This window comes from Crocuta crocuta, unplaced genomic scaffold, assembly GCF_008692635.1.
Source record: "Crocuta crocuta isolate KB4526 unplaced genomic scaffold, BGI_CrCroc_1.0 scaffold167, whole genome shotgun sequence".
In the NCBI taxonomy this organism is placed as follows: Eukaryota; Metazoa; Chordata; class Mammalia; order Carnivora; family Hyaenidae; genus Crocuta; species Crocuta crocuta.
In genome coordinates, this window is record NW_027532406.1 from 6,371,419 (window position 1) to 6,398,393 (window position 26,975).

A 26,975-nucleotide genomic window follows, 5' to 3' on the forward strand; every position below is an offset into this window, starting at 1 on the left:
GTAATAGTTAAAAAAAAAAAAGAAGCTTGTATTTGACACATCTTTGCATTGATTTCACCAACTTGTAAGCTCTGACACACCGCTCTGTTTCTGGAACGTAGAATGGTGTTTGACACCGGGAAGAGCTCAACAAATACTTGAACTAATGCGGGTGGGAAAGGAATCAATGAACACACCAAAGAATCCTCACATTGAATTTTCACGATTCTTATCTTCTCAAGTTCCTGGAAGGAAAGACCTAGGCTTCTGTGCATCTACCCATGGCACCCAGGGGAGCTCAATAAATGCATGATCACAGGGGCTGTTGGCCCATTCATTCATTCACTCAAGGCACCTCCTACTTATTGTTCATTAAGCCCAAAGCAGTGATGCCGCTGATTGGCTGTCTTTTTTAAATAACAGAATTATTGAGAATTATTCATATATCATAAATTCATCCATTTTATCTTTTTGTTTTTATTTTAATTCCAGTTTTTTACAATTCACCCATTTTACACTGTAGAATTCAGTGGTTTTGGGCATATTTACAGAGTTGTGCAACTGTCACCACCAGCTAATTTTAGAATATTTTCAGCATCCCCGAAACAAACTCCGTACCCACTCGCAGTCCCTCTCAACTTCCTGCCAACCCCTCTTATGCACCAACAACCACGCATCTACTGTCTGTCTCCATAGCTGTCCCTGCTCTGGACATTTCCTTTCACAGCCTCAAACAACAGGTGCTCTGTTGTGGATGGCTTCTTTCACCTCCCACACGTAACTTGCTTTCAAGGCTCAGCTGTGTTGCAGCAGGTATCAGTACCTCATCCCTCCGTAGGACTGAATTATGTCCCATCGTGTGAATAGACCACATGATGCCACTGGTTTTAAACTGCTTCTATGGTCCAAAGGACACAGACCAAGGGAGAAGGCTGGGAAGCAGGGGGTTTGTAAGGAATTCTGACCCTGACTTTGTGGGTTGCTCAAATCAGTTTACCGTTTTCTTTGCTTCTTTTTTTAAGATTTTAAGTAATCTCTATACCCAGCATGGGGCTCGAACTTGTTACAAGCCTGAGACCAAGAGTCCTATGCTCTACTGACTGAACCGGCCAGGAGCCGGCCGCCGTTTAGAGTTTTCTCACGGCTCCCATCAGAACCCTAACCCCCATGGTGCTCACTGCTACCCAGCTAAAAAACTGACTCTGGTATGAGGTAGCTCCTCTCAGGAGGATGAATCACTAGAATATCAAAAGCACTTTATTTTACCATCCCAACATGCATTGAGCCCTCCTGCACTCCAAGCGTTAAGCGCTTCATATGCATCATTTCAAACTCCCTCAACCCTATGCAGCAGGTACTGCTGTGATATCCCCATTTTGCAGGTGAACAAGTAAAGGCTGGGAGGGGCTAGGTGATTATTGGCCCAAGCGCACAGCTGGTAAGTGGCACAGCCAGGGCATGAATCCAAAGCTCGGATTCAGAACCACTGGTTCAAACCGCCTGCTGGACAGACCTCGTGGACAAGGATCCCCACCCACGGGTGATGACAGTGGAGTGAGACTTTAGCACAACGAGAATGGCTACCTTTCCTGCTGGGGCTCATCAACATCCATGACTCCTTGCAGTTTTTGGTTTTGCTCTGCTTTGTTCTTCAGTGAAGAGCCACGGAAACTCAGTGCCGGAACACCCAGAAACCACTCGCGCATCAGGGTATAACAGGCACAGAAAAGCAAACACTGTGCTAGCATGAAATGATGGGTGCTTTTTGTTTGTTTCAACATTTTTCCTCAACAGGCTTATGATTCTCACGTTTAAATAAACATTTGTCTATTTCATGTTTTACACGGATTTTTACGCGGTAACTTACAAAAAAAAAAAATAGCATGACCAATTTTTTGGTCACTAGCCTGATCAAAAGTCTCGTTTTTCAGCTGACTCAAAGGCTTAAGTGGAAGCAGGTTCTTATGCTCAAGTTCCAGGTGTCCATGGGGGGTTCTGTTTACTGGTGTCAGTGTCAACACAGAGCAAGTAAGAGCGCTCAGCCCTGCAGCAGGAAGGGGTCAGGTTTCAGGCAGCAGCTCCGCAGGACCCAGGCCTGAAGCTTTTCAGGCAGGAGAAGTGAAAATGACCTCAGCTGCTGATAAACTAATGCAGGAGGAATCTGGTCTTAGTGCACTGGGGGTTGGGCCCCACTTCTGTGGCTCTGCCCCCCTGCCTCCCCATCCCAGCCTCCCACTGTGGTCTGTCCCCCCCACCCCCCACCCCCTCCTAGCTCTCTGCTGCTCCTTTTTTCAACAAGTACTGGTCAACAGGGTCCCGGGAGGTTAGGGTCAGAGACGGCAACCAGAAAAGGTGACCTTGAGATGTCAAGATAACACTAAATACGGGCCACCCCTGCAAGTGGGAGTGGACAGATTTGGGGTTGGGGGGGGTCCTTTCCCTGCAAGCAGTTTACAAGGGGTCATTGTCAGCCCAGTGCAGTTCCTGATCCTTCCCTGAGCATGACCCTCGTTCCAGGGTGCGTTTGTGATTGCTAAAACAAACGGCAGCCGGCACCTCCTTCTGTAAATCATATTTGCAGCTCAGGAGACATGAGACAAACATTAACTCATCTTCTCGGTTTATGGATAAGGAAGCTCCAACCTGTCCAGATTAAGGACTTGCTCGTGGTTACCCCTTTGGCAAGGCCAGAGCCCCTCCCTTTTCTCAGGGGCTCATATACACTTGCAAATATTGTGATGGTCATTATTTTTTACGTGTATCATGTATGTCTTATCTTCCTCAGTTGGATGAACAGCAACTGAGGGCAAGGGCAATATTTAACATGCTAACTTCCTTCCCCCAGTGCTAAATCTTGCACACAGCAGGCCACCAGTGTTTGCAGCTAGTTCAAAACAACTTCCTGGGGCAAAGGCATGTCTGTCTGGTCCTATTCTCTGCCAGACAAAAGACACCCCCACCCCGAAAACTCTGTTGGCTGTCTAGCAACTCATTAGAGAATTATCTGCCCCACTTTTCATCTGAGGTGAGGGTAAGCTGCTCCTGCTCCAGGGAGACCAGGGGGACGTGAGCCTGGTGCATGATCCAGGAGGGTCCAGTCACCCATCTGGGCCAAGATGGGCACATGACCCAAGTCAGCCAATTCTCACCGTCTCCAAAACCACGCGGGGATCACTAGCTCTGAGGCAGGCAGCTCGGGCTACCAGGGCTATTTCTGCCACCGTCAGGGAGAGGTGGCCTTGGAATGCAGCCAACACACAGACTGAAGGAATAAGAATCAGGTGAGTCCTAGGATACCGAAGCCAACTTACAAGAAGATCTCCCAGTTATATGAACCTAAAATGTTGCTCTTTTTGCTTATACAAATTTGAGTTAGATTTCTTTCAGCCACAACCAGAAGGCTCCTGAGTTCAATATTCTTTATTAGGCCATGAGTCTCCCAAATACCTACTGCCCTCCATAACCAAGGGCATCTATTTTGTCTCAGGTTGGGTCCCCGATTAGAGCTGTGGTGCCCAGTCAGCCCACTGCGGAGGCGCCAGAGCTGTGATCTGTGGGCTCGTCCACATTTTGTGGGGTGTCGGGGTGGGAGTGACACAGCCCGCCTTCGCTTTCCCCTTTTTTTCTGCCTCCTCCCCCTATAACATCACAGGGATGCCAGTGAATTCTGGAAATTTTTGGATCTTCTTTTTCCAGGACTAGACTTACACATATAGGCCTGATGGTGGGAATCCTCTGGCCTCATCTGCTGGGAAGGGACTTCCCAAAGAACTCTTACCAAGTTAGTTATGAGGGGACAACAGTGTTAAGGAGGACGGGGACCCACTGGAACTCTCATGGAGTTTTATAGTTTCCAAAGCACTTTCATTTGATCTTCCGCAGCCCTGTGAGGCAGGGAAGGCAGGCTTATGGTGCCCATTTTACAGATGAGGAAATGGGAGGCTTAAAGAAGTTAAGTGACTCCTCCAAGGTCAGACAGATAATAAGCAGAAGAGCCAGAGATTAACCCAGTGTTCCGAACTTTTCCCCCCTTTAATTTCAAGTTCAGCTTTTTTTTTTAATGTTTGTTTTCTATTTTTTAGAGAGAGAAAGAGAGAATGAGCAGGGGAGGGGCACAGAGAGACGGAGACACAGAATCTGAAGCAGGCTCCAGGCTCTGAGCAGTCAGCACAGAGCTGGACATGGGGCTCGAACCCAGGAACCATGAGATCATGACCTCAGCTGAAGTCAGATGCTTAACAGACTGAGCCTCTCAGGTTCCCCAGATCAGCTTCTTTTTATAGCACTGGGCTTCCCTCCAACTACCTCTTCAAATCTTTGGCCTCAACCTTACTTCCTGTGCCTGCTGCCTCCTACCTGCAACTTCTTCCCGCATTTCCCATTCCCAGTGAACCCAGAAGAACCGCTCTTCCAGAGAAGTATTACTAAACAAAGCATCTGAAGGGTCCCCTGGCAACTCCCCACTTTATAATGACCGCCATTATTCCCCGCACATCATGGGGAACAAACATGGGGACAGATGTCTCTCTCGAGCTCAGGCCTGTGCTGGATGGAAAACAGGGCAAACAGAAACCCCACCTTCGTGAAATGCCCACCTTTGCCCTGCTCAACGAACTGAGTATGTACGTGAGAAACAAGGGCTTTCCCTCCTGGTCTGCAATCCAGCTACTTGATGAAAGTTCTACACCTTCATCAAAACCCCGACCAGAATGCTAGATGTGCAGATTTCACAGAGGGAGAGAGTTTCTGAGACGATCCCTTCCTCTTTCCGTAGAAGGGAACAGAGACAGAGAAAGGTAAGCAACCAGCCCAAATGCCATGGGAATGGAAAGAGCATTTTCTTTCCTTTCACCAGAAGGTAGTCCTATGTATACTTGGGGGCTCAAAAACTTAACTGTGAAAACACACCACAAATCAAAGATTTTATAACTTATCCCCTGGGTAAAGAGCATGCTCGGAACCAGGAGGCAGAAAAAGGGAAATATTCCAATCAATTTACCCTCAAAAGCCTTGCAATAAAATTGGCATTTCTATATCCTTACTGATAAATAAGAAAAGAGAGAAGGGGAGGTTTCATGAACGACACGCAGAGTGAGCCAGGCCTTCTGGGAGAAGCGAGACATAGAGGGCCAGCTATCCCTGAAGACTGGCAGCTCGGAAAAGAGACTCCTGTTTAGCCAAGTCACCAATATAAAAAGGCTTCAACAATATCTTCCTTCTTTTATTTATTATTCATACCTTTTCTATTCCAGAAAGGATATGCAGCAGCTAAAAGCCACTTTAGGGTTTAAAAAAAAAAAAATTAATGTATACATTACTGAAAAGCAATGAAAGAAAAACCACTGCCCATAAAAAATGTCCAAAGGAGAAAAAAAATAATAAAAATGTGCTGATACATTTCCAAAAAATCAGTAGAGTTTCAAGACAATGCGTCCAGTCCCCCAGAGTCAAGGTCAGCAGGAAAAGGCAAGGCTTGTTTCTCCCTCGACTTGGAAGTCACATCACCCCGAACAGGCAGGGGCATCTCTCCACCTCGCTGAGTTCAATTTATCCCTCAGTGGTTTGGGGATTACCACTAATTCCGTCACTGACTAATTATACAGAAGAAGCAGTGATTAACATTTAAAAAGGGAACAGCACCACAGTGCCCATCCAGGAGACCCGCTTTCTGACTACTCCAGGGGACCTCCTGGTTCTTGGTTGATAAAGGAGCGGAGGGGAGGTAAAAGTAGAGGCACTTCCGTCATACAGGGGTAAGGAGCAGACTGGGGTCAGGTATGCGAGGCCTTGGCATCAATGTCAATGCCTGAGTGGGGCTGTGGGGTCCATTCCAAATGCAGTGTGGGCCGGGGGCATATGAACTGAGACCAACCATGAATACTAGGAACAGTTATATGGAGAGAGGTTACAGGATGTGTTAGGGCTGCACTGTGTCCCCTAAAAGATATACCGAAGCCCTAACCCTTGGGACCCGGAAATGTGACCATATTTGGAAACAGGGTCTTTGCGGATGTAATCAGGTTAAGATGAGGTGTGTGGTCTAATCTGACTGGGATCCCTGTAAGAGGAAAATGCCACGCAATGACACAGGCAGAGACTGTGGCTGGGCTGAGAGCCCAGGACCTGCAGATCTGCCCCAAGGACCAACTGCCAGAAGCCAGAAGACAAGGTGGGGGCAGGGCTGGGCGGGTGAGGCAGGGAGAGGCTGAGTGCAAATGGGCAGACCCGGGCCCTGCGCAGGAAGGGGGGCCTCATCCTTCAAGGCTTTGGTTTTACCTCCTCCTCCTGTTAGCACCTCTCAGGGGCCCTAAATATTTTGGCCCCGTCCACACTAGAGAACAGAGAGGCTCAAAAGGAAGCATGGGGCCTGGACTGCTGCCTCCCGTGGGACAAAGCCATGGCGCATTACCACACGTGTCCTTGTGCTGAAGACACTGCTGTCAGACACATCACCGTTTCAAGCAGCAGGTCTTCACGAACACTGCCAACAGTGCTTCTAGGATGCAATGACGGCGCAGTGCGCTGCTGATTTCAGAGACGTTCAAAGTAAAATGTGTCTCATGAAATGATCCTCAGCATCCCTCCTCATCAGGGAAATGCAGATCAAAACCACACTGAGATACCACCTCAAACCAGTCAGAGTGGCTAAAATGAACAAATCAGGAGACTCTAGATGCTGGCGAGGATGTGGAGAAACGGGCACCCTCCTACACTGCTGGTGGGAATGTAAACTGGTGCAGCCCCTCTGGAAAACAGTGTGGAGGTTCCTCAAAAAACTTACAGTAGAACTCCCCTATGACCCAGCAATAGCACTGCTAGGAATTTACCCAAGGGATACAGGAGTGCTGACGCATAGGGGCATATGTACCCCAATGTTCATAGCAGCACTCTCCACAATAGCCAAAACATGGAAAGAGTCGAATTGTCCATCAAGTGACGAATGGATCAAAATGACGTGGTTTATCTATACGATGAAATACTACATGGCAATGAGAAAGAATGAAATCTGGCCGCATGTAGCAACATGGATGGAACTTGAGGGTATTATGCTGAGTGAAATAAGTCAGGCAGAGAAGGACAGATATAGGTGGATTTGCACATATAGATGGATTAGGAAGCTAACAGAGGACCATGGGGGAGAAGAAGGGGAAAAATAGTTGGGGAGAGGGAAGGAGGCAAACCATGAGAGACTCTTGAATGCTGAGAACAAACTGAGGGCTGATGGGGGAGAGGGAGAAGGGAAGGGGGGTGATGGGCATGGAGGGGGGTACTTGTGAGGATGAGCACTGGGTGTCATATGGAGACCAACTTGACAATAAACTATTAAAAAAAAAGTAAAATGTGTCTCAAAACAGATGAAAATATGTAAGAGACGATCACAGATTAGGGAAAAGGCAGGTGAGCCAGGCCAAACAGATTGCTTTTCTGCAGGACTGCTCAGGGCCCAGAGAGTCTTGGCAACTGTTAGGAGTGTCTAAGAGAAGACTGCAGAGTGTTTTTCCCACACGAGTCTGAATTCTGGGCCTTATTTTGAAAAGTCGCTGATGGGGGCAAATGGCTAGATTACGAATCTGGTTGGATCACCCTTAAAGACCCTTAGGTCTGGAAAGGGCCTCTGAAAGAGTGAGGGAGAGCACCGCCTGCTGACATTCGGTCATGGAATGCCATATGGCTCCTGGATATGTTCGCCGCAGGCCAGTCACAAAGGATCAGGTGCCCTGTGGGCATCAGGGATCCCTCTGAGGCTTCTTAGCAGAGCCAGAGCAGCAGCCCTCGGGGGCTACGCACATCTACGTTCCCTCCCCTCCCTCTTCTCTTAGCAGGAAGTAGGCTGACCACTGCCTCTCCCGCAGAAGTCTGCTACTCCTGGAAAGGCCCAATGCTCCTAGATGTGGGTGCCATCCAGACCTGGGAGAAAGCAGGAATGAAATAGAAAGCCAGAGCTATCTGAACAAAACCCAGGGCCTACCACACAGCCCCATTACTCTGACGACCAGAATTCCTTCGGTTGTTATTTAGAAGTCAAAACTGCTCGTAACTGATAGCTCAAGGAAAACAAAAAGATGGAAGCAGGACAGATTTCAAATAGCCATGAAACACAAGAGATATGAATGCCCATGAGTACAGCAGAGCACGCGCCCCGCATCAGCATCCAAATCTCACACAGGACTTCTTGCCATCCACATAACCTCTCTCCCTCCCTCCCACGCAGGAGGCGAGCCCCAGGCTAGGGCACAGAACGCCACTCGTCGCAGGATTCCCTGTGGGTGTGCCAAGCTGAGCCAGGCACAGCCCCCACCCCTGCCAGACAGAATGGCCTCCACCGGGCATGCCAAACTGTGCTCTCCCAGCCTCCACTCTGCCGAGTGCAGGAGTTACGCCCACTGCTCCAGGGAAGGGGGACTGACAATCCACAGGGAGCCCCCGACTCCCCCTTGTGGGAGATGAACCACACAGATGCACACTGACAGGGGACTTTTTTCCTTCAATTCTACCTCCCCTCGTCACACCTCTGCTTTAGGCACTCCCTTGATTTAGCATCTATACAAATTTTTTAGATGGGGACTTGAATCTCCCCACCTGGCCACTGGGATTGATACGTATCTGAAGGGAGGTCTTGGTGCCCTGATCAAGAGATTTTCCTAAAACGAACTCTTCATTTGTTCTGGAGCCTTTCATGTTCTAGAGACATAAGAGCAACCCACGCAGCATCTGTAAGATCCATATGCACTACCCTTTCCTATCATTAACCACTAGACAGTCAGTCCAATGAGGGCAGGTCAGCCTTGTCCGACCATGATTTCCCCAATGCCTGGCACCTGGTAGGTGCTCAGTAGGCATATGTTAGACAGATGGATGGAGGATGGATGGACAGACAGGTGGATGGACAGATGGATGAATGGATGGAGGATGGATGGGAGAACAGATGAATGAATGAATAAGTGAATGACCGTGTGAAGGAGTGAGTAAATGAATGAACAAATAAATAAAAGTAGGAAGGATGTTTTCACAGAGAATTCAGCCCTCAGAGCGCAATCTCTGGGTGACAGACTCACCTGAACCATCAGGAATAGACCTTACAAACGTTGGCAACATCTTGACTGTGGCTGTTGGATTATAATCCCGGGAGAGGCCATTCTTCATCTCCTTCTTGAACCGAGTCATGATATCCAACAGAGTTTCATCGGAGAGCCGCATGGCATAGAGATACTTGTCAATCTGGGGGGAGGATGAGAGGGAAGGAAAGTGAGGCCAACGCTGAGATACCCGCCTATCTAAGACAATCCAGATCCCACAAACTCTGACCACATGATGGGAAGTCATTCAAATGCCATTAGCCATGTTGTTCAGAGCAGTCTTGCAAACGCACCGAGCCCCACGTTTTCCTCCACATGACTCCTTCCCTGTGAAAAGTGGCTGGCTCATACTCAAATGGATGGCAGTGTCACAGAGGTTAAGAACAAGGGTGCCAGAGCCAGCCACGCAGGGTTCAAATCCCAGCACCATCACTGAATAGCTGTGTGAATTTCCATTTCCTCAACTGAAGAACTGAGATGATAAATAGAGCCTTACTCACAGATGTGAGTTTTTGGGGTTTTTTTGTTTCTTTTCTGAGAGAGAGAGAGACAGTGTGAGCAGGGGAGGGTCAGAGAAAGAGGGAGACACAGAATCTGAAGCAGGCTCCAGGCTCTGAGCAGTCAGCACAGAGCCCAACGCGGGGCTCGAACCCACAAACCGTGAGATCGTGACCTGAGCAGAAGTCGGACGCTTAACCGACTGAGCCACCCCGGCGCCCCACAGATGTGAGTTTTAAGATCTGATGAAATGGAGCTGCACTGAGAACACAGAAGGTGCTCAATAAACATCAGCTGTTAGTATGAATGTGAGACAGTGGTGCTGGTGGGTTTCCTCAGGCCTGATTTCTAGGTAGGTGGAAAGAGAGGCCAAAGGCTGGAATCCTTCAGGACACGGGACAGCAAGCCCAGAGTGTTAAGACCTCAACCCCATGATCCCCAGAAGGTACGGAAACAACCCCCAGGCACCTACGCCCTGGGCCAGGGCTGCTATGACCATTTGTCCAAATCATTCCAAGTACCGCCCCCACCTGCTGCCCTTCCTGGGCTCCCCATTCTCCTCAGAGTTCCAAGGCTCTTAACCTCAGGTTCCTTAGAGTGTCTGTCACTGGCTGTTCTTCCTTCATGGTATCTTCCCATTTATTCTCTCAAAAAGCATTGGGCATCTCCCATGTGCTCAGCTCTAAGCCACCTTATCCCACCACTCATTCTTTTGGCGACTCTTTGGCAGTAGGAAGCCCTGAGAGCCATGTGTCCGGACTTGTTCCTTATCCCTGATTCTTCATTCATCGTAATGGTTTTCCATCCTCTGTCTCACTCCCTTCCAACCCATCCTGCATGCCACTACCACATCCACCTTCTTAAAACGCAACCCTGGTTGATTCATTCTCTTGCTCAAAGCCTTGCAGTGTCTTCCCACGTCTAAGGCACCCAGCACTCTCCAGGTGTGGCTTCATGCTCTCTCCACTCTGGCCTAAACACCCCTACCATTCCTGGTGGTCCCTGGGCTTCCCCCCTGCAAAGCCCTCCCTTCTCTTCCCAGCTGTCTACATCTCACCTACCCTTCCAGGTTCAGCTCCTCCCGCAGATGCTAGGGTTCCTGGGACTGGCGAGGACCCCTCCCTCAGCACTGATCTCTCCGCACAGCAGAGCCTGGTTCCCAGCTTTCTGCACCTGTCACCTCTACAGTGTCTGCTCCGTTCACCTTGACCTCCCAGTGCGTTGCACGCAGCCTTGCACACAGAAGGCTCCCGGTGGGAGGAGAGACAAGATTTATGACCCAATGAGGCTGAAAAGACCTTGATGTTTATTTGCTCCTGAGAATGGCATCTCGTGCTCACTTTGCAGGGTGGCTGGAAACGTCCTGACTCAAGGACATGGCGTCCCCGGCCCTAGGTCATTTCTGCATATTTTGGGCCCCGGGCAGCCTTCTTCTCACTCTAGTCTCCCTGCCTTGTGCTCTCCCAGGCCCTGTCTGTCCCCTGCCTCACAAACAATCAGGACAGTAGCAGGAGTCCCCCGATGTCCCCTGCGGCCAGAGACAACCCTGCCCCCGCCCCCACCCCCAAGCTCTTCTATGGCAACCACCTTTTTTTCCTTTCCCCTCTGTGACAGAACAATGCAGAGCGGGGCAATCAGAAACCACAGACAGCTAAGGAGAAATTGCCAGAATCACGGCCCTAGGAGGAGACACACTCTGTTCTACCCTCAAGGCTGGCACGGGCCCAGGAGCCCCTGCTGTCATGGCGCCCACAGTCTGGCGGGGGAGAGGCAGTCACGATACAAGTGTGTGTGAACGGCCACAGGAGCACACGGGACGCTACTGAGAAGGCTTCCCGGAGGCGTGATGTCGGAGTGTGCATCCGGGCACAGTCAAGAGCATGTGTGCAAGCCAAAGGCAAGGGCAACTAGAAAAGGCAACTAGAAAGACTGTTAGGAGCTGATCTGTGCAGGATCTTACAAAGCACGTTAACAAACTGAGACTTGATCCCAAAGCACAGCGAGCCTTGGGATGACTTTAACGAGTATGCAGCAATGAGATTTGTGTCTCCGAGACCAAGCTGTCTGCTGGGGAGAGGATGGGGGAGCGGGAGCAAGACCGGGCAATAATCAATGATCATTACATTGCTACTCTAGCACTCAGGACATGCTTCAACTGTCACATTCCTCACCCTGCATCGTGTTTATTGACGTGGCCATCTCCTCTGATAAAACATGTGAGTTCCCTAGGGAAGGGAACTCACCCAGTTGCCTGGCACAAGACAGGAATGTAATGAATGCTAAATGCTAGAATAAAACTTCATATTTATATCATGGCTCACAGTGTAACGAGCACTCTCATATCTAAGAATGTCATTTAACCTTCAAAGCAACCCTTTCAGGGACACTTTTTTTTTTTTTCAAACTTCTATTTAAATTCTACTTAGTTGACATACAGTACAATATTGGTTTCTGGAGTAGAATTTAGTGATTCATCACTTTCATACAACACCCAGTGCTCATCCCAACAAGTGTCCTCCTCGATGCCCATCATGCATCTATCTAGCCCATCCCCCAACCACCTTCCTCTATCAATCCGCAGCTCTCTATCATTAAGAGTTTCTTAGGGTTCGTTTCCCTCTATCTCTTTTCTCCCCCTCCCGTATGTTCATCAACTTTTGTTTCTTAAATTCCTCATGTGAGTAAAATCACATGGTATTTATCTTTCTCTGACTCGTGTATTTCACTTAGCATAATACACTAGCCCCATCCATGTCATGGCAAATGGCAAGATTTCATTCTTTTTGAAGTTGAGTACAATATCCCATTGTGCTTATATAGCACATCTTCTTTATCCATGTCAGGGAGACATTCTTAATCCCTATTTTAAAGATGAATAAACTGAGGCTCCAAAAAGCAAAGTGATAAGTTCAAAAACACAGCCAAGAAAGGCAGGTGTCATAACTAACTGCAAGTCAACCACTCCTCCCTATAATCATCCCTATCCCTTGGGGAAGACCAGTTCCCCTACCTGGTGGAAGGCAAGCCCAAGTACAGCTGCTAAGGTCTTCCAACTGGACAGGAAGAAGCTTCTAGAAAAGGCACACCATCTGGAGCTCCACAGCCATCCTGCCTCCTGACTCCAAGTGCAGTTCAGCACAGGGACACTAATCTGAGAAGCCAAATGTTCGAGGACATCCTCGCCAAACCTGAAAAGAGCCTAGAAGCTCAAAAGAGGAAGCAGGCTGGGGGCAGGGAAGACAAGCCGGCTCCCAAGCATGAGAGGAGAGAGGACTTTCCTCCCGTGGTTCAAGTTCATGAATCATTATGTGGGACAACCCCTCTCAAAAGACATGTGGAAACTGGGCCAGAAAGAAGGTACTAGTTGGGGCGGAGCTGGAACTGAGCTTGCAGCCTCCCAGATCTCATGTGCATGAGAGTAAGCCACAGGAAGCCCTTTCCACTGGTCCTTGGGAGCTCAAGAGGCGCCTTTGAACCAGCATAGATCCTGGGGCCGAGGGTGGGCTGGCCAGGCACCGGCCACACCGCCCAGCCAGGGAGCACCAGGGCAGGACTCAGCAGGGTAGCACCACGTGGACTGGGGCCCTTGAAGCACCCCAGGGAGCACATGTCAACATGTGCCCAGTGAGGGGGTACACCTCATTGACCCCCTCCCCTGCCCCGTGTGCTCCAAAGAGCTCAGTGGGGCTACACTCTGCAAGAAAGCCAGTAAGAGAGCTATTTTCTCAGGTGGAGCCAGAAACCCAGGAGCGGAGGAGGGCAGAGGCATGCGGACATGGAAAGGGGCAACTTCTGGTGCTTGGGGGTTTGGCCAAAGTCTCTGGTCTTTTCAACTTTTCTACGTCTATGCCCTCTACACAGCTTCTCCAGATATTTCCTCTCCTCCCTGCCTCTCTCCTTCTCACTTCCACTCTCACAAAGCCTCCCTCTTCCTTTAGGATGTCACCTCCAAAGCGTTGCCACCTTGCCGCTCTGGCCAAACGCAGGGGCCCAAGGAGTCCCTCCTATGCCTCCAACCCCCTCGCCTACATTTTGGTGACGGGAGGGCACAGCACTGCACCTCTTCTGGAGACTGCGAGCTGCAAGCCTCAGCCTTTGGAACATGTGTCACAGACCGGAGGCTCCCAGGAATCCGTGACAGGAGCCCTCGGGCTCCTTGAGTGCTTCTCTCGCACATGGCGTCTGAGGCGCGCATGCAGGACTCCAGCCAGACTAGGAAGGAAAGGGGGTGGGGTGATGCCAGGCNGGCCCTGCAGCACCCGGCCAACGCCGACCAGGACCCCCGTCCTGCCCCCAGGCACCTTCCCCCATCTCCTGAAGGGAAGGTGCCCTACTAGGGCGCAGATACTTGTCCTGGATTGTCCTTCTTACAGACCAAGAAGGCCTAAAAGCTCTCGGCAGCTCCAGATGCTGGAAGGCAGCGGAGGCAGGAGCAGAGGCCAGAAGACAGCTCGCGGCCTCTGCAAGCCCCTCCAGCCCAGTGCGGCCCAGCCGAGGAAAGAACGCAGTGGCCCCTCACTGGGCAAAACTCAAACATTTCTGTCCTGACCTCGGCCCCACCTCCTGCTCCCAAAAGAACATGCACAAAAAAACCAATTCAAGACCGGACATGCCCAAGTGAACAGGCCCTCGTGGCAGGAGGCACAGTAACCCCTGGTGACCCAGGGATTCTGACCCCCGGTGGAAGGCAGCATGACCATGGAAAATTTTCACCCCTTCCTTTATCTACTCTCCCACAGGGACCAAGCACAGGCAAACTAACAAGTGTGACAGAAGGTGCCCAGCAAAGGCCTTTCTAATGAACTTCCCGGGGCGCCTGGGTGGCTCAGTCGGTTAAGCCTCCAACTCTCGGTTTCAGCTCAGGTCATGATCTCACGGGTCCGTGAGTTTGAGCCCCACAATGGGTTCCACTCTGACAGTACAGAGCCTGCTTGCGATTCTCTCCCTCCCTCTCCCTCTCTCTCTGCCCCTCTCCTGCTCATTCTCTCTCTCTCTCTCTCAAAATAAATAAACTTTAAAAAAATAAAATAAAACAAACTTTCCAAGTGAGACACTCTACTTGCAAAGAAAATAAAAGAGCTGGCAGTGGAGGGTTAAGAAAACTCTTGCTTAAGGACAGGGCCGCGATTTCAACATCAGATTCACTTCTCTTTCTTAGGGAGGCTGACTCAGGAGAGAACCAGCCCGGGTGATTAATGTTATTTTGATAATAGTTCACATTTGCAGAGGGCTTTGCAATTTATACACAGGACCTTTTTTTTTTCCTTAAACAAGCTCCACACCTAGCATGGAGCTCAACGCGGGGCTTGAACTCATAACCCTGAGATCAACAACTGAGCCGAAATCGAGTCGGACGTTTAAGTGACTGAGCCACCCAGGAGCCTTTTTACCCAAGACTTTCACATACATTATCCCATCTGGATGTCCCAGGAGACGAAATGAGCGCTTATGGTTGCAGGTGCAGGCATGGGACAGGCACCTGATGTCGTTAGCTCTTCTCCTGCCACAGCCACCCAGGGAAGCAGGCAGGAAGGGTATCGTTATGTCCATTTTACAGTAGAGGAAACTGAGACCCATGACTCACACAAAGATGCATGGTTTGCAAGTGGCAGCCAGTTCTAGATTCCAGGTCTTCCAACCCCTAATTTTGGGCTTCTCTTCATGCATTTCCATTATTTGTCATTTGGTGAAAATAACGTGGGGCTGTGGATGAAGAGAACTGGATTGGAACCTGGGCTCTGCCATTTACTAGTTGTGTGACTTTGGACAAGTTACTTAACCTTGCTGAGTCTTAAATGGGCAATAATAATGCTTGTACCTCAGACAGCTACCGGGAGAATTTTAATAATGTGCCCAAAACAAGGTAAACACTAAACAGCATTTCCCACCCTCCCATTCAAATGGCCAAAGAGAGGCCATCTCTCTCCATGTCCTGTTTAACTAATAATCACATGTCCCTGACATTTAGGTACATGTCCCTGACACATGTACCTAAATCCCTAGAGAAATGCATCGCTTACCAAACATTACTGACCCGCTCTATAGATGAGAGAATGAATAAAGGTTGAGAGGCCATATGCCTGAAACCACAACAAATTAAAGACTCTGGCAAAATTCCTCTGAAACACTATACTGTTGTATTAAACAGTAAGTTATAGTAACAATAAGTAATGTACACTTATTTAAAAATTCACACAACACAAAAATGCATCATTCTTCCCCCAATCTTCCCAGAGAAATCCTGCTAAGAGCTTTAGCACTAGGACGGTTTTTCTATCTCAACACTCGTACATACAAAGCATGTCTTTTTTACTTTGCTTTACAAAAATGGAATCATAGCTGGGGGGTGGGGTGGGGGAGAAAATGGAATCCTAAATACTTTCTCCCTTGAAATCTTAACTCCACCTTCCTATTTTCTTCAGGACCTGCCTTTAAGACTTGTACTAACAAGGGCACCTAGGTGGCTCAGTTGGTTGGGCGTCTGAGTGTTGATTTTGAATCAGGTCATGGTCTCACAGTTCATGGATCAACCCCTGTGCCAGGCTCTATGCTGACGTATCCCGCTAAGGATTCTCTCTCTCTGCCCCTCCCCTGTTCACATGCCCGCTCTCTCTCTCTCAAAATAAATAAGTAAACATTAAAAATTTTTAAAAAGGGAGCACCTGGGTGGCTCAGTAGTCGGTTAAGCATCTGACTCTTGATCTCACAGTTCATGAGTTTGAGCCCTGCATCAGGCTCTGTACTGGCACCGCAAAGCCTGCTTGGGGTTCTGTCTCCCTCTCTCTCTGCCCCTCTTCTGTTTGCTCTCTATCTCCCTCTCAAAACAAATAACGAGAGACAGGGTGTGAGCAGGGGAGGGGCTAACAGAGAGGGAGACACAGAAACTGAAGCAGGCTCCAGGCCCCAAGCAGTCAGCACAGAGCCCAATGCGGGGCTCAAACTCACGAACCACAGATCACGACCTGAACTGAAGTCAGAAGCTTAACCAACTGAGCCAGCCAGCCACCCCAAAAAAACCAAACTCAAAACAATATATAAGAATGAAAAAGTAACTATTAAAAAAAGACTTTCACTGACAGCCATACTTAGATTTCCTCAGAACCCTGCCTGGTTCTGAGGCAGGGTTCTGAGGAATGATGGCACAGACCAGGCAATGTGGACACCCATGCCTACCTCTGGCTTTGATATCCTGTAGGCACCTCAGTTTTTCCATCCATAATGTGGGTATGTTCACATGACTTTGAACTATAAAGGCCTGCGTCTCTTTTTTCTCTTTATTTTTTTTAATTTTTATTTATTATTGAGACAGAAAGAAATAGAGCATGTGTGGGGGAGGGGCAGAGAGAGAGGGAAACACAGAATCTGAAGCAGGCTCCAGGCTCTGAGCTGTCAGCACAGAGCCCGACGCAGGGCCTGAACCCACAAGCCGTGAGATCATGACCTGAGCTGAAATCAGACACTTAACCGACTGTGCCACCCAGGCGCCCCAAGGCCTGCCTCTCTACTTTGCATAGCACTTTCACATATTGGTCCCCAAACCATCTTGTCCAGAGAAGCAGGACAGGTGCCATCACTTCCAATACCCTAAGGAAAAATCAGAGGCCGAAGAGTCTCCTCAAATGGCCAAGATGACACTGGTCAGCAAGAGAACTGGGGTGGACACCAAGTTCCCTGGTCCCTGGTCCTGTGCTTCTTCCTCTATAAGCTCTCTTGCTCGGCCCAGCGAGAACCCCAGCCAGGGTCTTCCCGCAGGGAGACGTGGGAAGGTGGGTGGCATTAATGCCACAGCTCCATCCTCCCCAGAAGCGAAGCGGCTCCCTGGCCTTGCAGAAAGCATGGCCCTCGTCGTCCACTCTCTCCCAGCTCCAAGCTGTCCGGCCTGCTCTCGTCCGCCTTCACAAAATCCCTGGAAGTTCTAGACCACAGTGAGCCCTAAGGTCATCCTTTGCGATGCCATGGGCCAGCCTAACCCCTCGGCGGGGTCCCGGCCCCTCAGTGCCCAGCCCCACATCACCGCTGCGGGGGGGCGGCCCGGGGGACCTGCGTGTCTATCCTGCTCCAGGCAGCCGGGGAGGCAGCTCCTGCTCAGCTCCTCCGGCCGCAGGAGGAGATGTGTCTACCCTCCGAGTTCCCCACGGGAAGCACCTATCCCAGCGCAGGGCTGCCTTCCCTCAGGCAGTGCTCCCTCCTCTCTTCTCTGGCCCCAAGGCCCTTCCCTCACACACCCACCATCCACTCTGCTTGTCCAGCCTGTAAAGGGCCTCTCCACGCCTCGCTCCTTCTTTCTCCCAAAGTCCACCTCCAGACTCACCGTCTCCGAGGGGCACTCCACGATCTGCCGCCCCCAACACCAGCCGCACCAGCTGCTCAACACGCCCTGGGCCATCGTGCCCGCCACGTAGGAATCACTCTGCCCCGGTGGACACATGGCCGTGGGAGCGGCTTCCGGGGCGCACCGTCTGTGTCTCCGGCTAGACTGCGGGGGCCCGGGGCCCGGGGGCCATGCCTTCCAGGCCCTTTGCGTCCTCTGCGCAGCCCTCTGGGTGTCTCCTCTGGGCTGGGTGCCCGCTCTGCCTGGCGGGAAGGCCTCGGGTGACGCCTAGCCGGGGAGGTCTCAGAAGGGTTTGCTGGGCCAGATAAGGCCCGAGACTCCTCTCCCCTGAAGGGCCCGGCCCTTCTACCACACTTCAGGCTCCTGGGGACCCCGTGGGGCCAAGGGATGCCTCCAGTCCTCAACCCCCTCCCCAAAGCACCTGCATCTCAAGGCTGCGGCCCGGAAGGACACAGAGCCCTACAGATAACTGATATTCTCACTCACTAGTCAAGCCTCCCAGAGATTTCTAAATACCTGAGAGTCAGCAGAGGAAAATAAATTCCACTTTAGAGGCTCCCCAGTGACAGATGCCTGTGCAAACATCACCAAAGCAAACAGGACCCCAAAGCAAACAGGGCCCCTTCGGTATGTTAAAACACTTTCCCTGGGCTCTTTTTCAAGGTTCATTCCCTCAGGCAGCCCAGGGCCCCGATAGGGGTTCCTCATCCTTATCTACCATCTTATTTATGCCTCAGAATTGCCGGTTCCCTTTCAGCTGCGTGTGGGCTGGACACCATAGATTATTCACACACCACTTCCGTTTACTCACAACAAGTCAGGAGGAAAATGGGATCCCCATTCTTGAGGAGGAAACTGAGGCTTGGGAAACTGCGATGTTACATACGGACAGGGCCCGTGCTGGGCACTTCAGCCTCCCCTGACGCAATCTGCCCATCTGCAGGGGGGAGTGCAGACCTCCTCTTACGTAGGAGGAGTCCGTGACCACGATGTCGAGTGAGAGACCCCAAGCATCCAGCAAGCAGCTCAGCTTCAGCTCAAGATTCCAAACTTGATGCTCCTCCCCCATCCCCAGAATCCTCTTGCTGGGAGAACCATGGAAGGCCGTGAGGTCATGCCCAAGGTCTTCCTGGTGACCTTGGTACCCACTAATCCCCAATAACAGGCGCTTCCTGGCTGGTGAGAGAGCCCAAGCTCTGGCCCAGGATGAGAACAAAGTTGTCACACTGAACTGGCTAAAAATAAAGGAGGGACCCAGTGGCTTCAAGGGGAACAGAACAGCCCTGGAATGTGGCAGGGCCAGAACAACAGGCTTAATTCTCGGCCTCCTGGTCGATGGCTTGGGCTGGGTCCAGCCTCCGGAACTCACAGTCCCAGGTACCTCCAGCCCAGAGAGAAGGGAGTATCCCAAGTGCAGACAGCTTTGCCTTCACTACAAGACGACCAAACCCTCATGCCACGGGGTTCAAGGCACTGCAGAGGTGTGCGCAGACCCGGCTGGAAATCGCAAGGTCATGGCCTCCTCCAGCTACTCTGACCCTTCTTATCACCTTGGGCAAGTCACTTCCACCTCTGTGTTTTTCCATCAGAAAAAAACAGCAATAATGAAAACTGCCCTCTTGCCCTCCTTACCGGCAGGCATGGGAGCCCCACAGCACCGGGGATCACTCGGAACACAGCTTTTGCCGAACCCCCTGGTGGCAAACCAGGGTCCTGGCCCCGGCTCAGGGCCCCCGCTGCCCACCACCCCCCAACCATGCCTCCCGAGGTGCCCACACGTGTGTTCTGTGACCAACAGTGACCACACCTGGCATCTGTGCAGTTCTCCACACTTTCCAAGTGCTTCTGCATCCATTCTCGAAGTGGTTCAACAGGCAGAGAGCAAGGCAGGAATCATTTACGGTGCCTGACAAATAAGGAAACTGAGGCCCAGACAGGCTTGATGGCTACCACAGCACTGCTCAAGCTAGGAAAATCTGTGAAGATAATGGATTCTAGCCTCTTAGTCTTACAGATGAAGACACTGAGGCCCGAGGACCTAGGAGAACCCACTGCTTTAAATGCAGAGTGCCTCTGTCCAGACTTTAGCCATAAAACTCACTGTCTAACAGAGCGCTGTCCAACAGAAATACAATGCAAACCATATATGTAATTTTAAACTTTCTAGTAGCCACATTAAAAAGAAAACAGGTGAAATAAATTTTAATAACATTTTATTTAACCCCTATATCCAAAATATTCCCACAGGTAAACAATGTTTTTAAAATTATTAATGAGCTATTTTATATATCTTCTTGTCACACAAAGTCTTTGAACTCTTGTGTCTTACATTTAATCACCCATCTCAAATCAGACTCCCTGTATATCAAGGGCCCAGTAGCCACGCACAGCTGGTGACTACTGTTCCGGGCGGCACAGCTCCAGCATTCCTGTTATGGGGGCCTTGGGCGATGGTTTCTACAGGGGGCTGCTGCAGTGGACTGCTTGGAAGTGCACAGCCTGGACCACAGTACTGTCCACGCATGTGTGGCATGGTCTGCCCACCAGTGTCAGCTAGACTTGCGTCCCTATCCTGGTCTTCCTGCTTTCTAGCCACCAAGATCACATCAACCCCACTTCCTGAGGTCCTCGGGTCCCATGTGTAAGATGCAGGAAGAAATGCCTACACCCAAGCTGGCTGGAAGGACTCAACTAAATCAAGCGTGTGAAGGTATGCTGTAAATAGGACTTTGCAAAGGCGAGGTGGTGCCTTTATCAGAGCGGCGGCCTGGGTCTCCTACTCTGCTCACCCCCACCCACCCAGAAGGCACCAGGAGACAACAGAGAAATGAGGCCAGATTGATTCACGTGGCTGAAAGCAAACCCCAGTCTAGGAAGCAGGCTGCTCAGTGTGGCCAGGCAGAGGCTGGGAGAGAACAACCTTTAGGAGCGCACATTCCGGGAGCAGGAGGGGGTCCTCTTGTAAATGCAAACAAGGACGGGGGAGGAAGATAAATAGAAAGGGCACAGGAAGGAATTTGAAAGACAGGGAAATCCCTAACATTTCACTGTAAATGACTTTATTAAAAGGGCCAATTTCCTTCCCAAGCAGAGGGAAGCAGTCCACACTCAGCAGGGGAAGGCAGGGAGGGAAGAAGGGGAGAAGCAAAGCCAGCGTGCTGGGGCTGGGCGGGATGGGGAAGGAGAGACGGGAGTCTGGGGAGGCTGTACCCAGCTCCGCCCCATCGCTCTACCTCCTTGGATCTGTTTCCCTAAACACCGAAACGTGAGTGTTGGGTGTGGTACAGGGGGAAGGACATGGGTTTCTGAGTCAGGGGACCTAGCAGTGTTCCTGGCCCTGCTACTAATGAGCCGTGTGGTTTTTAGCAAGTCATTTCACCTCTTGGGGTCTTGGTTTCTTCATGTCCTTTTTTTTTTTTTTTAATAAATTTTTCTTATGTTTATTTTTGAAAGACAAGAGAGAAAAAAAACACAGGTGGGGGAGAGGTCGAGAGAGGGGAGACAGAGGATCTGAAGCGGGTTCTGTGCTGACAGCAGAGAACCTGATGCGGGGCTTGAACTCACAAACTGTGAGATCACGACCTGAGCCGAAGTCTGACCCTTAACCGCTTAACCGCCCCAGGTGCCCCTTGGTTTCCTCATTTCTAAGTGGAGACAATGCCTTTCTCAAGGTGGACAAAGTCAGGGGCTCTCCCAGCAAGGCCACTCCGAGGCATACGCCCGAGAGAAATGAAAGCCTACATCCACACAGGGAAAACATGTACACAAATGTTTACGGCAACATTATTCCAAAGTGGAAGTCACTCAAATGTCCATCGACTGACAACTGTATAAACATACTGCGGTATACTGATACAACTACATAGTCAGCCAGGAAATAATGATACACGCTACCGCATGGATAAGCCTTGAAAACATACTGCTCAGTGAAAGAACCCAGACACAAGGCCACATATTGGATGGTTTCATTTATGTGAAATGTCCAGAAGAAGTAAATCCATTAAAAAAAAAAAAAAGAAAGAAAGAAAGACTAGTAGATGCCAGGGGTTGGGGAGTGACTGCTTAATGGGTATGGGGTTTCTTTCAGGGGTAATGAGAATGTTCTGGAATTAGATGGTGGTCATGGTCTTGTGAATGTGCTCAAGACCACACTGTACACTTTAAAGCAAGGTGTGTGGCAGTATGTGAATTATATCTCAATTTTAAAAATAACGGGGCTCTGCCATCAGGCTCGATGGGTCTGCTTGCTGGCGCTTCTGTTCACTATCTGAGCCTCTCACTTTAGCAAAAGTGGAGATCATGAATGGCACCCCCCTCACAGGGGCGTTGTGGGGACTAATGCCTTTAGCACACGACCCGGCAGGAAGCGTGGCGGGCACTCCGTGTCGGCTTCCATTAGTACTGTCACCGATGATTAAATTAGACCTGTATTAGGAAGAAGACAGGCCCCTGGTAGGCATTCAATTGCCTCTAAGGTCCCCTCCGGGTCTCAACGTCTGCGGCCGGTGACCGGCCCGGGAATCAGAGGAACACGCGATCCGACATTTTCTGCCTTGAAGCCGGGACCAGCGGCTGTTTGCAAAGGGCTGGGCTGCACCCTGCGCGTGTTGGCTTTCCTGCCGCGGGGCACTGCCACCCTCTCCTTTTACGGAAGACAGTGAGAGAGGCTGCAGGCCCGGCGTTCTCCAGCAGAGCCGGCGCCTCTAGGGGATGATAAGCCAGCCCCGCCTCGGCCGGATCCACCAGGAAGACAGAGGGTGTGCGGGCAGCGCACGTGCATTTGTAACTCCCGGAAAAGTTCAACGGTCTCCCACACCGGAACGCTACGGCGAGGGGCCACGGGGAGCCCTCACCGCCTCTCCCTGCCCCCGGTCCTCCCCTCCTCCGGCCGTGCAGCAGTCAGCACGGCTGCCCCCGCCCCAGCCAGAGCTGTCAATTTCACTCCGAGACACTCCACAACAAAGGCTCTGCCTGATAAGGTAAACTACGAAACGGCTCATTTTAAACTCCGCTCGAGTGCTGTAACCTGAATGGCAATAAATGACTGGGAAGAAACCGACTCTTTAAAAAAGGAAACACTCTACTAAAAATGTTACAGGTTTGACTGGGGGGGGGGAGGGGTTAGTGTGCCAACAGTAGGAACCTGCGGAAACTTCTGATGGGAGTCACAGTGGCAGGACCACCCGGGAGGGCGATCTGACAAAATCTTGAAAGTGGGAAGACGCACACACTCCTCCGCGCAAGCAATTCGGTCCCAGACACCCAGCCCGGAACCTAGAGACCGCGCATGTGCACTGACGGAGCCGTGCAGGAGGAGAGTCACCGCGGCACTTTGTAATGTGAAACATCAGAAACCCAAATACCCATCAAAGGAAGAGATTAAATTATGAATTGGGGTGTGTGCACACAATGTATGGGCGTGCAACAGTTTCAATCGATGAAACAGAGGTGTACGGGGAAACACAGAAAAATCCCTCCCAAGTGCAGAACGTTGAGCTAGAAAAGGCAAGTTGCAAAAGGACACACACAGCATAACATTTACAACATCTTAAAACCACATAAAGTAACACTATATACTGTTTATAGCTACATGATATATAATAAAGTATAAAAACACGGATGGAAATGATAAACCTCAAGATCAGAACAGAGGCACTCTCTGGAAGGAGAAATGGAGGGGACGGAAGATGGAGACACGGGTTTCAGCTCCATCTCTAATGTCACCGTGTCAGTTACTTCTCAAGCTGAGTGGCAGGTACACAGGTGTTAGTTATGTTAATCTCAACATTTTTATGTATCTCAAATACTTCATAAGATCTGACTCACACATGTTGACTTGTGGGGGAGAGAATTAAAATACAGATTCCAAGTTAATTCATTAAAATCAACAAAGATGGGAAAAAAATTAACCAAGATGGGCTTTTTTTCCTAAAGGAAAGACGTAGAGGAAGTAAACACAGCCCTCTGGAAACAAACGAATGAATGCATGAATGAATGATTATTTTAAAAATAGCCCTCTGGACTCCATTCCAGATTTCCTTAAGACCTTGAGAAAGTCATGTCTCTCTCCATTGGACCTCCAGTCCCTGTTTCTAAATGAGGAATAAAATCCCTGCCTTGGGTCACTAGCACAAAGGCCTGCCCAGGGGAGGAGCTGCAGAGGGAGGCGCTACTCTGGAACACTCAGGGACAGTAATACTTGTTGCCCAGACAGAGGTTTTGAAAAATCAAATGAAAGCATACACACACACACAAGCATGTTAGTATACTTGTGTGTGTTGTCAGATAGATAGATAGATAGATAGATAGATAGATAGATAGATAGATAGATAGATAGATGACAGACACACACACACAACTGATATCTGATATGACAGCCATAAAGTGTTCTAGAATACTCAGAGATAACGAACCATTAAAAAGAGAGAAAGCAAACCTACAGTTTGAGAACTACCCGTTTGACTCTCCCTCACACAGTTTCTAAGTATAATATTCCCATTTGTACATCTACAGCCTGGCTTCAAGCCATCTTCCTGAGCTGGTGATTTCCCACCCATGATCTGATCACTGGCTCCTATGCGCTCTCCCAGCATTCTGTGCTTCACACTTATCGTTAAGACAGCAAATCATTATTTACTTTCCAGGAGAAGAGGGGCCATTTCTGCCGGGTTTAGAGTTGTCACTCTAGCCTAGGACGGCCCTCTGCACATAATAAAGGACTTGAACATTTTCCAAAGAAACCACTGAGTTCCCATGATCCGACTTGGTTCCAAGGGTCCTCCAATCAATAAGCAGGTGCCAGCAGTCTGGCCACGACTGCTTCCTGGACTCTGAGGTGTCCGGTTGCCTCTCTGGACCCTCAGGGGCATCCGGGACCTGCTGGGAACAGACTCCAGCGGCCGATGCTATGAAGCAGGGATCCCTGACTGCACACACACGTGGAGACGGCACCAAATCAGTCTTTTTAGGAGAGAGCAGCCCATGCCGTTTCGAGAACACAGCAGGAGCGTGGGAGGACAGTGCAGCACGGCCAGATGTGAAAGTCCCTCGTACCCACCCGCTTTCCCAGTTTATTCCCTCACGACAGTCCCAAATTATCAAACCAAATGAAGTGTTGGGGCTTCTCTCGGGGAGGGGTGGGGGAGAACTCCAGAGAACACTCCATGTGGAAGGAACAAGGATTATGAGATACAGACGCACCAAAGATGGGGCTCTTGCCGGACATCTGTGTAACACCAGGTCCAAAGGCGTCTCAGGTATTTTTCATGCTTTTCTAACTCTCCTCTCTCTCACCCCTGAGCAATAAGGAAAGGGCATTTTGTTTAACGTTCGCTTTTGTAGCTGGGACACATGTGCTGAGAAGTTAAACCGTGGGTAGCCTTTTTAACTGCTAAGCATACTCTCCCCCACCTTCCTGGGCCAAGCACTCCTGGGTTTGGCTGTTGGACAAATTGAGATTTGGACAGATTGAGATTTGTTAGACAAAGGAGATTACTTAGGGTCATGGGGATCCCACTCAGAGAAAACCCCCTGGTGTTTGCTTACCATTCTAACAACCTTGGAGGAAAGGAAGCTAGTCCTTCTTTTTTTTTTTTTTTTAAGATTTTAAGTAATCTCTACACCCAATGTGGGACTCAAACTCACAACCCCAAGATCAAGACTCGCATGCTCTACTGACCGAGCCAGCCACGTGCCCCAGAAGCTAGTCCTTCTTAAAAGGCCACGATCGCACCTTACAGGACTCATCTTCCTCTCCCAAACAAGCCACTATGCAAACCTTCACTCTCCTCCAGGCTGCTAAGGGCTAAGCCAAATGGGAAAAGCGGGCAAGATGACAGGCATGTTAAAAGTTGCTTGGAGGTCAAAGGACCCAGACTCTGGCTGAAGAACTAGCAGATGTCCGGGATTCTGATGAATGGACTCTTTCACGAGCACACACGTGCCTCCTTTCCTCCTAACAGCACTAGAAGAGTAAAAGGCAAGTACAGGTCTTGTACTTATTTCAGCCCAATGCCAGGACACACTTTTCCCAGCATCCCATTACTCAGCATCATGCAGATACAGTCTGGTAAGTGGGGCTCCACAGCCAGAAGGCAGGCACTCAGCTTGTTTCAACCCAGGATGTATTTATGAGACTGAATTAGTGACATGTCTCCTAGGCAATGAAGAGAGAAATGATACCCCTCCTCAGGATCACTTCTGTATCCTGAGCAATCCTGAAAAAAACCTTCCCTGGCACCATCCCCATCTTCCTTCCTTTTACCCTCAAGCCAGAAGGCAAGAAAATCAATGAAGGTTAGTAAGGGATGCCAGGCCTGTCTCCAGAGCCCCCAGAGGCTGCCTAGGGCAGAAGGGCTGAATCATCATGGCAACCTACGCTGGCAGGTTAGGCAGGTGGGGGGTTGCCTTCAACGGGTCCCCATTGGGTCACAGGTAGGGCCCAGTCTGGGCAAGACGAACAGGGCTTTGAGTCCTGCACCCCCACCCAGCCTTTTCACAGTAAGCGGTGGGTAGGAAGGACTGCTCTCTAACAAGTCTTGAGTCCTGGGAGAGGAGATGAATCCCCCAGCATGTGCACGGGTGGGGCAGGGAAGGCTGACTAGGCCACTGGAACAAGTGTCCACCAGCTGTCAGGAGGCCCAGAAAGCTTGCTGGGGACCACACCCATGGATGGTGGCACAGCCCATCAGGCAGGCCAAGGTGATCTCCTGGCAAGAATACACACATATACACATGTACATACACACACACACACACACACAGCACCTGGCTGGCTTGGTTGGTTAAGTGTCCAACTCTTGGTTTTGTTAGGTCATGATCTCAACAGTTACTCAGTTCGAGCCCCACATAGGGCTCTGGGCTGATAGTGTGGAGCCTGCTTGGGATTCTCTCTCTCCCTCTCTCTCCATCTCCCTCTCTCAAAATAAATAAATAAACTTAAAAAAAAGAACATACACACACACACACACCCACAGAAAGCCGTGTAAGAGGTCCTAGGTGGGGTGCGAGAAGGCCATCTTGTTCTTAAGACTCTCCTTGGCCAAAAATATTATCTGGTGGGAGCATCGATCCAGCAACGATCTGTGGCC

General features: G+C 50.2%; 1 protein-coding gene across 2 annotated transcripts in view; it reads right to left on the reverse strand.

Moving 5' to 3' along the window:
- HK1 (hexokinase 1) overlaps positions 1-26,975 on the reverse strand; it is a 113,712-nt gene that overhangs the window by 40,324 nt on the left and 46,413 nt on the right. The window contains exons 1-2 of one of the 2 annotated variants that reach the window (XM_077778696.1): positions 25,087-25,098; positions 9,036-9,198 (exon numbers count right to left, since the gene is read on the reverse strand). In XM_077778696.1, coding sequence (XP_077634822.1) covers positions 9,036-9,177 — 142 coding nt within the window. In that variant the 5' untranslated portion in view covers positions 9,178-9,198; positions 25,087-25,098. Of the gene's footprint in view, positions 1-9,035; positions 9,199-25,086; positions 25,099-26,975 lie in introns of those variants that run through there. The other variant, XM_077778694.1, reaches the window with a different exon arrangement.